Source organism: Anolis carolinensis, chromosome 6 (assembly GCF_035594765.1).
Source record: "Anolis carolinensis isolate JA03-04 chromosome 6, rAnoCar3.1.pri, whole genome shotgun sequence".
In the NCBI taxonomy this organism is placed as follows: Eukaryota; Metazoa; Chordata; class Lepidosauria; order Squamata; family Dactyloidae; genus Anolis; species Anolis carolinensis.
In genome coordinates this window covers 60,316,171-60,330,838 of record NC_085846.1, presented here as the reverse complement: position 1 = coordinate 60,330,838, position 14,668 = coordinate 60,316,171, and the positions used below count along the sequence as shown (strand labels likewise).

Below are 14,668 nucleotides of genomic sequence, written 5' to 3'. Positions count from 1 at the left end.
ATTGGTTAGAAAGCTTCAGTTGTGCTTCTCTTTCCCCATGATAACTCAGAAGTGAATTTCCCTTTCTACGGGTAAATTTCACCCACTTCCTGTTGTCTCACCCCCTTTCTTAACTATGAGTTGTTTGTAAGTCAAACAACAGGAGACTATACAGGAGACTGCCTGTAGTATAGTAAGTGGTCGGCAGGTTGTCCTGAAGTTGCTACGGTAATAATGTAGTTCCAGACCAAATACACATGTTTTGGTGCTTAATTTGTAAAATCATAACCTATTTTGATGTTTAATAGGCTTTTTCTTAATCTCTCCTTATTATCCAACATTCGCTCATCCAACGTTCTGCCGGCCCGTTTATGTTGGATAAGTGAGATTCTACTGTAATGATATAGTACAGTATAGTAATTTAATGCTTATATTGTGCTATGCTAATAATATATTGTATGTTCATTTGATTTGTAAGCCGCTCTGAGTCCCCTTCGGGGTGAGAAGAGCGGGATATAAATGTAGTAAATAAATAAATAAATAAACAGAAAACACAGAAAAGTCATATGGGCAATATTGTTGTTGTTCATTATTTTTAGAGAATGTAACTGCTCATAACCTTGCAGCAGGCTTTGCATTCCAGACGTTCTTCATTTATTGACTCCTGAGAATTCTTAGCCAAACATTAAGGTTTAATACAATTGCCAGTGAAGGTCCTCATACAGTATTCTTGTTCAGTCCTTTAAGTTTGACGTTGAGATTTTTATTGTTGGTATTAAACAGAAAGCAGGCTCTAGTCCTTTGATTGATAGTTTGATTTATAGATTTATAGTTTATTGTTTCTAGATGAGGGAACCCATTACTTTTTTCTAGAGTCAGGTAATTTGTCTTTGGGTATGCAATTCACCGAAAACACTTTTGCCTTACAAATTCCATGTGTGCACTATAAAAATGTTTGTTTCTTCTATTCATTCTACAGCATTTAAAGAACTTGAGAGGGCTCTCAGTGCAGCCCAAAGGACTGAAGAAGCACACAAGAAATTACAAGCAGAAATGGATGAAAAGATAAAGGCTGTGGAAAAGGCCAGTGAGGAGGAGCGTGTGACTCTTCAACGAGAGTTAACAAAGGTGAAGCAAGAGGTAGTCAATATTATGAAGGTAAATGCTGATGAATAAAGTCTGAGTACATCATGTTATTTTAGAGTTATTTCTCAGTCTTTTATGTGCTGGGGTAGGATTCTGAGGAAGAGATTTATATTAGCAATTTGAGTTTAAAGACAATATATCTAATAATTTGAATTTTTAATTATGCTTCTGTATGTGTTGCAAAACCTAGTTTTAATATTAGTATTTTGAATTTTATAAAAGATAATAATACTTGTTTCTATCCTGTGTTTTTTCTTGCTTGCGACTGAACACTTAAAACAGCTATCACGAACATAATTAAAAATTAACAACATGCAAAAGTTTAAAAGCAACAACAAAATCCAGCTTAAGGCTAGTTTCTTACCTTGAAAATCAATTCCCAAAGGCTTGCTGGAACCAAAGGTTTTTCACTCTACAATCAATAGGAGCAAAATGAAACAGCTAGAAATGCATGAATATGACCCACGTCCTCACAGGATAAGATTTGCAAAGGCTGTTGACTTTTATTGGATCACCGGCTTCACTATAAATATATACAAACATATCCTGGAGTGAGTTTTCAATGAACTGAAATAGTGTAGGAATGAATTATAACACCCACAGTTCAATCCTATGTATGTCAACTCAGAAACGAGGTCCATTGAGATTAATGAAACCTATTTACAGAAAGTGTGCAGAGTATTAAACAGTCTTGTTGGAACTAATTTTCCTGCATCGGGTTGTCCTTTCTGCAGCAAAGCAGTGGACTGGAATAATTTTTGTAACATTTAAAGTGAAACTATTTAAATATTTTCAGCTCACCTAAGTAGTGATTGGAAATTATGTCCCATTGATTTACATGGATTTCCTTTAAAATATAACTTTCAGTACAGTGGATATACTGTTATTCTGGGTTTTTATTATTTTCAATTACTTTTGCTTGTCTTGTAGTAGCACTGTTATTCTTTTATTTATTGCTTTAAATTTTCAGAAATCTTTAGAAGAACGAGTTGTTGATTTGGAAAGACTGCATAACAGCGAACTGGCTAAGAAGGAACAGATGTTAAATGAGAGATTGCAAGCTCAGGATCAGGTATTCCAGGAACAAATGCAAAGGGCTCTTGTAAGTGCATTTAATGACTAAAATATACCTGGTATGACTATATCTGTGGTGTGTCCTTCTTTTGTGTGCAGTGTGAAGAACGTACTTGGATGTTTGCCAAATGTTTGGTACACTGTCTGTTCATTACATTTAAGCATGCATATATTTATCAGGAAAGTTTACAGATTACAGGAGCCAGTTACCAAACAAAATAAAACCCAGACCTAAAATTTTAAGAAATTACAGTGTGGCTTTACAAACTCCAGTATCCTTAAAATATAGTTAGAAACTGAAAAAAAACCAAAATGCATTGCCATGCATGGAAAACAAAACAATTTCACACAGGTTCCCTTGAGAAAGAAATTCTTCAGACAGAGTACCACCACTGAAAGTATTTGCCTTCAATACATTCCTATGTTACCTTGACTTGTAGAAAAAAAATTCTATATCATTTCAATATATGGGTATCCTATTAAGAAATAAATAATTTCTTCAGAATTTTAGATTTCAGCCATACAGCATATCGAGGGACCCTTAAAGACTATCTAGATCAGTGATTCCCAAAGAGGGTGCTACTGCCTCTTGGTGGGCGTTGCAGCAATCCAGGGGGGTGGTGATGGCCACATGTGTATTTGGGGGTGGGGCCAGGGGAGGGGTGTGGCTTCTTCCCAAGAGCCCGAGATAGGGCTGAGAGTCTATACCTCTCTTAAGGCGCTTGTTGGGACACAGAGGGTGGAGCTAGGGAAGGGAGCGGGGCCTCCTTCCAAGAGCCTGAGACAGGGCTGAGCCTCTATAACTCTCCTGAGAGGCCTTTTAGGACTAAAGGGCGGGGCTGGGGCAGGGCCTCTTCCTAAGAGAGCGAGACAGGGCTGAGCCTGTGTATATCTCCCCTGAGGCGCTTGTTAGAACACGGGAGCGGGGTATAGAGGTTCAGCCCCGTCAGGCACTTGGGAAGAGGCCCCGCCCACTCCTCTAGCCACGCCCCATGTCCTGGCAGGCGCCGCAGGACAGGGATAGAAGCTCAGCCCTGCCTCAGAGCTCGTAACTCTGCCCATCCCAGTCCTGGCTACCCATTTGTGGCCCCACCCACCTCCCCCTCCCCCTCCCCCTCTTGAGCAGGAGCCACGCCCACCCCTCTAAGCCACGCCCCCCTTTCCAGGGGCACTGAGTAATATATTTTCTGGAAAGGGGGCGGCAGGCCAAATAAGTTTGGGAACCATTGATCTAGATGATCTCATCAGGCCATCAGAAGACCATAGATAAGGAAAGGGACCTTCAAAGACCATCTAGATGATCTCATCAGGCCATCAGAAGACCATAGATAAGGAAAGGGACCCTCAAAGACCATGTAGATGATCTCATCAGGCCATCAGAAGACCATAAAAATAAGGAAAGGGACCCTCAAAAGCCATCTAGACGGTCTCATACGACCATAGGTAAGGAAAGTGGCCTCCAAAAGCCATCTAGATGGTCTCATAAGGCCATAGCTAAGCAAAGAGACCTTCAAAAACAATCTAGACGATCTCATAAGACCATAGGTAAGCAAAGAGACCTCCAAAGACCAGGTAGACTTAGGTCAACCTAGGTCAAGTTTAGGACAGGTAAATGACCTTGGAGGGCCGCATCCGGCCCATGGGCCTTAGTTTGGGGACCCCTGCTCTAGAGTATCCTTCTTTACATGCCATGATCATAATTGTCCAGGGTAATTTGGTGTGAATTTAGAGAAAGTCACTGTGTTATTACCAGTTTTGCCTCTTTCATAGCCACTGCTCACTGGTTCAATTTTTTTTTAATCAAGCTATCCACTATGACACTGAGATATCTTTATGACTTCTTTCAAATCAGTGTGTATGAACAGTTTGGATTATTGATCCCAGTATGCATAATCAATGTTGGCTGAATTTGTAATTTTAATGTCTCAATTTAATCCCCCAGTTTAATGTTCCTCAGTTTGGAAACACATTGCAATCTGTTTTTGTTGTAAATAGCCAACATAATTTGATGTTGTCTGACAATCTAACTGTTACCCCTCAGTCAAGGATTTTAATTCATCAGAACATATTTTAGGAGCCATGTCCATGGGAATTGACTTTTTTGTTGTTTTTTGTCAACAATTTACTTATCATATATTCGCTAAATTTGTGTAACAGCTTTTGGGTAAGAGACCTTTTTTGCTGAAATGTCATAATTCTTGACGCAGGAAAAGTGCCAAAGGGAACATCTACAGACTATACAAGAAAAGGAACAACAAGGATCTTTGGCCTTGGAAGAACTGGAACTGCAGAAAAAAGCTATTGAGTTGGAATGTGACAAAAAACTTGAGGAGAAACAACAAGAAGTAGAAACTTTCAAAACGGTGAGTAGAAGAATCTTTTTCTTTTCTCACTTAAATTTAAAATGATTCACATATGTGGAGAGATTCTGATGAAGATTCTGATGAAGTATTTAGTTTCTGTATTTCTTCTCTTAATCATACTTGGAAGATTCAAAATTGGTATTGTTGTTTCATGCTTTGAAATTGGAGACCCCCTTCTCTCTAATTTATTGTAGGAAGTAATATTTATTTTTTATTCATATTAAAAGTACTGAAATTGTTTTTTAAATTTCCATTGGCATTGAAGTACAGCATTCTCCATTCTTCACTTTATTAAGGGCATAGTTTTATCAAATTTAAATGTTCTTTAGGTTAATTAAACTGAATAGAGTATAGCTAACGGAGTAGAATATAAAAATCAATTCACAGAAAAATTGTATTTATGCTATTTTCCCCCAATCAATCTTGTTAACAGAGAATTCTTGAGCTGGAGAGCTCCCTTACAAAATGTTCACCAAATGACAAAAACCAATTGGAGGATTTGTCTACCCAAATAGAAGTGGAGAGAAACAAGCACAACCAAGAAATCACTGCCATGGTTGAAAAACATAGAGAAGAGCTTGAGATGGTGAAACAGAAAGAGCAACAGCTTTGGACAGAAAAACTGAACATACTTACACAGGAGCAGCATGCAGAAATTGAGAAACTGGAAAGAATTTATGCGGAAAAACTATCTAAGGTGATGAAAGACAAAGAGACCATATTTCATGCCCATATAGAAGAGATGAATGAAAAAACATTGGAAAAGCTTGATGTGAAACAGACAGAACTAGAAGCACTCTCATCTGAGTTGTCAGATGCATTAAAAATTCGTGAGGATCTTGAAAAATGTCTGTCTGCATTACAAGAAAAAGCAGATAAAGAAAAACAAGAGTTTGAAGCAAAGCTGGAAGAACAAAAATGTCTCTACAAGGAACAAACTGAAGTAGCTAAGAAAGCATTCAAGGAAGAAATTAATCATTTGAGACTACTCTTGGAAGCAAAAGAGAAATGCCAAGAAGAGCTGGAAAAGCAAATAAAAACACTACAGGAATCTCTCATAAAAGCTGAAAATGAGTGTAAAGAAATGTCTACAGAAGTAGATCATCTTTCTCAGTCCAGAAATGACAGTGCCAGAGAACAGGCTAACATTTATGAACAGAAATTGACAGATATGCAGCAGCAGCATGCTAATATAAAAGCTGAAAAATCAGAACTTGAAGAACAAATTGTAAAAACTGAGACTCACCTGAGTGAAGTCAAAGCAGAGTTGGAGTCTCAGATATCTCAGGTACGTGATTTGAAATGTGAAATGGAAGCGCAAAGGATTGAAAATATGCAGAAAGTATCCTCTCTAACAGAAGGCTTTGAATCACAGTTAAGAGATCTTAGAGAAGAAGTAAACCATGCGAAGAGTCATTGTACTACAAAGGAAAATGAGCTTCAACAAATGAAAGAATGCTTGAATCAACAAATTGATGATCTCAGAAAGGATTTATTGGCACAAGAAGACAAAAGTAGTACTTTAAAAGATGAATATGAAAACAAATTAAAACATCAACAGGCGCAAACACAAAAAATTAAAGACAAAGCAAGGGAGATGCAAGAAACATTCAAGAAGAAGCTTTCAGAGCAGGAAGCAAAACTGAAAAAGGAAATTGAAAACAAACAATTGGAGCTTAGTAAGAAAGATCAGGAGTTCAATTCAAAAATTCTAGAAATGGCTCATGCCAGTTCAATTGGAATCAGTGAAGCTGTCTCAAAACTTGAGATAAATCAGAAGGAGCAACTGGAAGGTCTCACTCAAACTCATAGACAAGAACTAGAAGAAGTTGTACGAATGTGGGAAAATAAGGTGACTCAGCAGGCTGAAGAACTTCAAGAAAAGCATGAAATGGAATTGCAAGAAAAAGAACAGGAAGTAGGAGATCTGAAGCAGAAACTAGCCACCTTAAATGCTGAAAGAGAAGGAAGCAATGCGGAGATTATTCTTTTAAAGGATCAGCAATCAAAAAAGGATACATCCATTAATGAACTGAAAGAGCAGCTCCAGCAGGCTTTAGGTCAAGTAGATGTTTTGACTCAAAAAGAAACTGATTTGAAAATTAAGCTTGCCAAACTTGAGAATGACTTTAGTTTATCTTTAGAGGAAAAGATGGCAATTCAGGAACAGCTTAATGAAATAAAGGCAGTTGAGGAAAAAGAGAAGAATAAAATTAGCGAATTGGCTGATAAACTGAAAGCATCTGAAGAGCAACTGGAGGCTCTGAAATCTTCCCATATTAAAGACTGTGAAGACTATAAGAAAAGACTTGAAGATAAAAATTTGGAGCTTCAACAAAAAACAACTGATTTGGAGAAGTTCACAAGAGACACAATTACACAACTAGAGGACTACCAGAAGAAAGCAGAGACTTTATTGCAGACAAAAACCAGTGAACTGATAGAAAAATGTAATGAAAAAATGTGTTCAGTAAGTGTTAGAATTGAACATTGCCAGGAACAGGCGATAAAAGCTAAAGAAACAATGTTAATTAAAATGTGTAAAATTCCTGGCCTAGAAACTCAACTTAAAGAAAGTACAGATATTAATTGTAATTTGACTAAGAGTTTACAAGAGTCAAAACAACACTTGCAGGAAAAGGAAAATCTGATTATGTCCATGAAGGTGGACATTGAAGGGCTTATAGCAGACAAAGAGCAGTTGCAAAAGGAAGGAGGACACCAACAGGAAGCAGCAACAGAGAAGGAAACTTGTATCACACAGCTGAAGAAAGAATTATCTGAGCATATTAATGTCATCACTTCCACAAAGGAGGAATTGAATGCAAAGAAGTCAGAGATTGCAGATCTGAACAAACTTACTAGTGAGTTGAATCTCAGACTTGAAACCAGCCTCTCAGACAAAGATGCTACCTTAGCATTGCTAAACAAGCAACACAAAGAGAATCAAGAACAGTTATTGAATGAGGTGCAGGAACTGTCTTCCAAAGTTGAAATGCTGACTCTAGAAAAAGCAACTGCTCTTGAACAGGTAGACCACTGGATGAATAAAATGTCAGAATGGAAGAAAAAAGCACAGTCAAGGTTTACACAGAATCATAATACCATTAAGGAATTACAAAACAAAGTTGAACTGAGCAATAATCAAGCTTGTGAAAAAGATGAGGAATTGAGCAGACTGAAGAAAGAATGTGATCAACAAAGTAAACATTTAGAACATTTGAAAGGCTTAATAGAACAAAAACAGATCAGAAAAGAAAAACAAGAATCTGATTTAGTTGCTGAATTAAAAATCCATATAGCAAGAATTGCTGAACTAGAGGAACACATTGCTCGGAAAACAGCAGAAAATGACTCTTTAATGGATGAGCTCAAAAAATGCAATGAGCAAAAGAATGAAAAAAATGAACTGGAACTAAGGCTTCAACAGGCTGAAGTTGCCGTTGTGGAAAAAGATACTAGGATTAAGGAAATGGAAGACAAAATAGTAATTTTTGAAAAGAAAGTTCAATCTATAGAAGTAGATATTGAAAACAAATCAAAAGAATGTGAAGAAATAAAAGTAGCTCTAACGAAAACTAAAGAGAAAGAATTAAAAGCTTTAGAAGAGACACTTACTTCAGAAACCACAGCTAAAATAGCAGACCTGAAAAAGAAGGCTGAACAAAAAATTGCTTCTATTAAAAAGCAGCTGACCTCTCAAATGGAAGAAAGGGAACAGCAATGTAGACTAGACATGGAAAAGCAGCTGGAGCAAAAATTGCAAGACAAGGAAAATTGGATCATGTCTTTAGAAGAAAAAATTAGATCAAGAGATTCAGAATTCGAAAAGGAGATTATACAGAAGGCTGAAGCAGTAGAAGTTTCTACACAACAGGACAAAACCCATTCATTAGAGAACATGCAACAAATGTATGAACTGAAAATTGATGCTTTACAGAAAGATTTATTGGAAAAAGAAAAACTACTAAAGGCGTTTGATGAGGAACAAAAAACAAGTAATAATTTAAAGCTTCAGGTACAGAGTCAACAAGAAGAGCTCCATAAAAGAAAACAAGGAGATCAGATCATAATTGAAAAACTTCAGCAAGAAATTGAGGAGCAAATGAAGAAACAAACTGCATTGCTTGAGCAATGCAAAAGGAATGATAGTGACTTAGCAAACATCAGAGAAATATTTAAAAGCAAAGAACAAGAGCAGCAAAATATGGAAAATGTGATTAAAGATTTGCAAGAAAAACTAAAAGAAAAAGAAAAAGAAGGTCAATCTTTCCAGCAGACGATAAACAGTTTTGAAGAGTGTTTAATGAAAGAGAGAGAAAAGCACAGAATTGAGATGGGAGAAATAATTTCAAAATATGATGAAAGATTGCGAGGGGTCCAAGAACAGCTGGATGAAAGAAGTAGCCATATAAAGGCTTTGGAAGAAAGCAGAGAAGAAAAGACTAGATCAATCCTTGAACTTCAGAAATCGCTTGACGATTTGCAAACCCAGCAAAAGGAAATGCAAAATAAACTGGAAGAAACTGAGCGGGAAAAGCAGAAACAGCATAGAGATCTGAGTAAACTGCAGAAGGATTTGCGGGCTCTACGGAAGGAGCATCAGCAGGAGTTGGAAATAATGAAGAAAGAATCCTTGGAAGAAATGGAACAAAAAATAAAGTAAGTTCTAGTTACGTTGCACTAGCCAATGTTATACTTAATGAAGCAGTATATTGATTTTACCAAACTTTACAATCAAATAATGGATATCAGTGCTTCGTTGACATTGACCATAACATTTTTAGATGTTTTGAAAATCAAAAGTGGAAAGTTATTCCGTATTCTTGTATCTTGCCCAAACAAACCCAACATACGAATGAGATTTTTGCCCATACATAACAGATCCCTTGCTCTTCCTCTAGTGCAGCAAATAATCAAACCAGGAAACCTTTATGTAACCATAGTGTCCAATTTCACCCCAAATAGGAAGCTGTGGGTACCGCTTGCTCTGGAATAACCCATTGACATTGATTTCATATCATGACTTGTTCTGAAACGGATATCTGTGCTTTTGACAAAATGAGAAATTATGGTTTAAAATTCTTACCCCGCAAAGAAAGGAGCAAAAAGCCTGCAATTGAGTGTAAAGGATGATCATCTGAGAGTAGCTGTTGATAGTTGGTGTCTAAGGAAGTCCTGACAATTTACATTATATTCTGCAGTTTTCGGTTTATAATGTATACTAGCTGTGCCCGGCCACGCGTTGCTGTGGCTTAGTCTGGTGGTGTTGGTCAGTCTACATTAGGTTGTATTGATGCTGTGACCTCCACCCTTCTTTATACTCACATTAGTAGTAGTATTTGAAGTCTGTTACCTTCTTCAATTTTTGTGTTGATTGATAATTGCTTGAGATCCCTGTTGTCTTTGGTTTGTTGTTAATCGTGATGTCTGATTCTGCTGAGTGCGGTTTACATCTTATTGTGGTACGATAGTCTTTTTTTTGTTTGCCTGTGTAGGTGTTTATTATTGTTGTTGTTGTAGTGGTCACGAAGGCTGGATAAGTTAGATGCCACTGTATTGTTTTTTGGAGGCCCAGTGTAGCACTGACTGACCTCTCAGCCTCAGTGCCTGGCTGTTTCTTGCCTGTGATGGTGTTGATTCTTATTGTTGTTGTTGTTGTCATTGTTATTATTGTAAATGTTTTTTTGGAGGCCAAGTGTGAATGTAGGGATTGGGGAGGTGGATGAGTTATGTTGTCAAATTTTGTATTTGTTATAGTCACAATGCGTTGTTGTGAGTTTTGTGGGTCCAGATTGTGGTTTTGTGGTGTGGTTGTGTTGTTACAACTGAGAGGCAAGGATTTTGTGTTGTGTTGCCAAGTTTTGTATTTCTGGGGCATTTAGTTGTGTGCCAAGTTTTGTATTTCTGGGGCGTTTAGTTGTGTTGTTATAGTCACGATGCACTCTTGTGAGTTTTGTGGGTCCGGATTGTGGTTTTGTGGTGTGGTTGTGTTGTTACAATCGGGAGGGAATGCTTTTGCGTTGTGTTGCCAAGTTTCGTATTTCTGGGGCGTTTAGTTGTGTTGTTAGAGTCATGATGCGTTGTTGTGAGTTTTGTGGGTCCTGTGTGGTTTTGTGGTGTGGTTGTGTTGTTACAACTGGGAGGCAAGGCTTCTGCATTGTGTTGCCAAGTTTTGTATTTCTGGGGCATTTAGTTGTGTTGTTATCACATGATGCGTTGTTGTGAGTTTTGTGGGTCTGGATTGTGGTTTTGTGGTGTGGTTGTGTTGTTGTAACCTGGAGGCAAGCCTTTTGCATTGTGTTGCCAAGTTTCGTATTTCTGGGATGTTTAGTTTTGTTGTTATAGTCACTGCGCAAACAACTTTATCATTTTATATATATAGATTATAGTTAATATGGTGTGGTTCCATCATATTCAGTGCCATTTGCTCCTAGATGAGTTACTTAGATTTGAGGACTTTTCTATGAATAAACAAGAAAAGGATGAGTTTCACGAATATTTGTATATTGATTTTTTTCCTCTTATAATTTTTTGTGCTATAGTTCTTCAGAAGAGGGAAAGCAAAATTTCCTTTTTTATAGATGATGAAGCAACTATGACATTTAATTAACACTCCCCCAATTAAATTGGCTACTATAAACCAGATTCACAATTGCAGGAAATTACACTGTGAATAGCATTTGGCCGATTTAGTAACGGTATTTTGATAATGGATTTTTAAATATTTTAATAAATATTATATTAACAGAAGAATAGTGCAATTAGTACCCGGGTGTAGCGAAATGTGTAATTATATGGGAAATTTTAGAACTTGTTGTAACAGTTAAGACATAGTTTACCTTGCAGGGTTGGTGTGTGAACCGCCATTTTGTAGCACTTGGAATCTGACATCAAGAGAGGAGCTGATTTACATAGCAGTGACCAGATTGGTCATATGTAAATGAGCATGTGCCAAAGTTTAAAAGTGTAGTTGGTAGTTGGGAGAGCAGCTGAACATTCTAAAGCAGTTAGGATGGGGAAAGCTATCTGTTAGGACAGGATAGTTAGTTGTCAGTGAAGATAGGTTAAGGAATGTGTTAACAGAAGATATTTGCTAGAATAACTAATATAATAAGTTGAGAATAGAGTTCTGCCTCTGCAAAGTAAAAAGTGTTCCTTATTGTGTTTGCAAGACTGTGTGAGAGAAAGTAATACTATAATATTGTATTTCAACTAAGAAAGCAAAGCTCCAATGTAACCAACACGCTTCTGTGCCAGACAACAATAAAATAAACTTTGTTACTGTTTCATTCAAGAGAGAAAGACTGTGACTCTAAAACAATGTTAAACAAAAGTTTTTACTTTGAGTGTGAAGAAAACTCTATGAAGAGGATCCAACAGATTAATCTCTGTGAAGAGGGGCCTCCATATATCTATTAATGGCAGTGATTGGGATGACAAGATTATCCTCTGCCTGAAGTTGAAGAGGCACGTCTTCACACCGGGTTACAAACAACATAGGTTCTGTAGGTTTGTTCTTAAATTGAATTTGTATTTAAATTGGAACAGATTCAAGTGTAACTCCAACCAAAAACCTTTTATTTTTTATTTTTGGATAATATAGGGGAAGGTTAATTGTGTTGTCTGTGCCCCTGTTCAGAAGATTTCACCTCACTTTCTGTCCCTGTGCCAATTGGATTTTTTTTAATGGATTGTCATGGAAACAGGGATTGGTGATAAAGCTTCAGTGGAGACACCTTTTCCCCATGATAACTCTTCCCCTTCCTAGGAGTAGATTTCCTCTAACATCCGGTTGTCTCAGGGACAGGATGTGAGTTTAAATCTTCCTAATGCAGATACAGACAGCAGTAATAAAACCTCATAGTGACTCTAATCCCATACCATACTAACCAAAAACTTTTAAAAGAAATTTCATGGAATTATACTTGAAATGCAGCTAGGACAGAAGTTTGTCTTAACACATTATTTATTTTTACTGATGCATGTAAATGCTTAAACATTTTCAAATACTGCATTGTGCACTCTGCTGGTTGGCACACCCACTCCTGGGCCCATCTAGCACCTCCACTCACCCATGTTTGTAACTAGGAGTTGTATGTAACTCATATTTGCTGGTAATATACACCTGAAGAAAGATTTCACAACTCAACAGAATTTGAAGGAATTCCACCTTTTTGTGGACAGTAAGAGTGATTATAGAAATCACAGACTCTAGTTTGTTTGCTGTGAATTAATCTGGCAGAGAGACAGCTTTCTGGCTTGTCTCTCCCTTAACAAAATAGAGAATTAAGACAGTTTGTTCTGTAATTAATGTTGTAATTATTACTTCTAAGCTTCTAAGAAAATAATCAAATCAGACAACTGTCTCTCAGCCAGTGTTTTACATCATAATAAAACTGACCTGTAGTTTCTTTAGCAGGATGCGCAAACACACTGTTCTTTATAAACCAAGTTTCTTTTGGAGTTTGGGCATATCATGGACAACTATTTTAACTGCCTTATTTTAACAGCATTTTAAAGAGTTTGGGAGCAAAACCAGTCAGAAAAAAACAATATGTGTTTCAGTTATTAATTTGAACTGCCTTACCTGCTCTGGAAAACATGTTTTCCTGTTTCTTTATAGATATGAAAAAGAGGACATTGAATTGAAGCACAACTCCACATTAAAGCAATTAATGCGGGAATTCAATACTCAGCTGGCACAAAAGGACCAGGAATTAGAAACAGCTGTAAAAGAAACTATCAGTGAGTTGGAACAATGCCTTGTATAGATTTTGAATGGCTATTTCTTTTCTTTTTAAATCCAAACATCAGATCTATTATTGAAGGATCAGTTTAGAAGAGGGACATGGTTATGTTCAAACCGAAGTCAGGTTTATTTTACAACATGTGTGAAGACATTGTGACACAGGGTTATTTTAAAGCCAAGTTTCATTGCTATTTAAGCTTGATATTTTCTCCTTCTCTTCCCAATTCTATTGTTACATCTGAATTCTTGTGTATACTGCATCTCTTGGTGTATGCATACTTTTGATACATGCACCCTTCACTTCATGTAAAATACAGGATTTTTATGGAGATGCCCTCCCAAAATGTAGTGTATGGAAGGAAATCAATTAAAAAAATTGCAGATATTTGCTCACTTTTAATTTTTTTCTTTGCTGATTGACTCACTGTTATTTGGAAGGGCTATGGACTTCCAGAGAAAGGCTCTTCATGGAATCCAAAGGGGCTGTATGGCATGAAAGGATGGTTGTTGTTCTTAATTGTCATCATGTTACCTTCAGCCTGTAGCAACTCTGTGGGCGAAAGACCTTATTAATAACCCAGTTAAGATCATGAAAACCTAAAGCTTTGTCCTCCCGTATTGTGTCTAGGCACCATTTTCTAAAGAGTCATGTTATCTGATAATATGTCAAAAGTACAATTTAATTATTTTGGCTTCTAGGGAGGGTTCAGACCTGATGTGCTTTCGGACCTCTTTCTTTATTGTTTTGGCAGTCCATGCTATAGGTAGAGCTCTGTTCAATTCTTAATTGGCTTTCTTCATTGCCTAGCATTCATATTCATGTGTAGAAATCAATGGAAATATAAATTTCTATTACCATCTGAAGTTAACTTACATTTGTATTCCTGGGTGTTTCTTCTGCTTGCGAGAACTTTCTGTGGTTTTGAGGATAGCCACAGTAGAGCAGCAGAAGTTGACTACATTAATATTATCTGGTAATACATAAAGGGAAAGAAGGGTGATAGAGAAGTCCTGTTATTGCTTCTGAAATTTAGAATAATTTTAACTCATTGTATATTTTTATTTATTTTGTCTGCCTTTTTATTGATTTTATGCAACATGATACTTTTTTGCCAACTTTAGGGATGTTCCTGTAGGAAGAAAATTACATTTTTTTTTTTATTAAACTCAGGTTTCAAGATCCCAATTCAGTTGCTTTACTCTGCACATTTTTCTCTCTCTAGAGCTTCTTTTGTCAGTTTACTTTTGCAACATGTCTAGAATGCCTATGCTACACCCCTAGGCAGTGAGAACACTGAAAACCAACACAGAGGCCAATAACAATATAATATCTTTATTAAAGCAAATAAAGTTC

The 14,668-nt window shown here is 36.9% G+C and overlaps 1 protein-coding gene across 6 annotated transcripts in view; it reads left to right on the top strand.

The window, feature by feature from the left end:
• golga4 (golgin A4) overlaps nucleotides 1-14,668 on the top strand; it is a 107,483-nt gene that overhangs the window by 66,330 nt on the left and 26,485 nt on the right. For 5 of the 6 annotated variants that reach the window (XM_008112812.3, XM_008112811.3, XM_008112815.3 and 2 more), the window contains 5 exons: nucleotides 959-1,137; nucleotides 2,096-2,227; nucleotides 4,407-4,562; nucleotides 4,996-9,224; nucleotides 13,189-13,310. In XM_008112812.3, the coding sequence (XP_008111019.2) occupies nucleotides 959-1,137; nucleotides 2,096-2,227; nucleotides 4,407-4,562; nucleotides 4,996-9,224; nucleotides 13,189-13,310 (4,818 nt within the window). The remainder of the gene's footprint in view (nucleotides 1-958; nucleotides 1,138-2,095; nucleotides 2,228-4,406; nucleotides 4,563-4,995; nucleotides 9,225-13,188; nucleotides 13,311-14,668) is intronic. The other variant, XM_008112813.3, reaches the window with a different exon arrangement.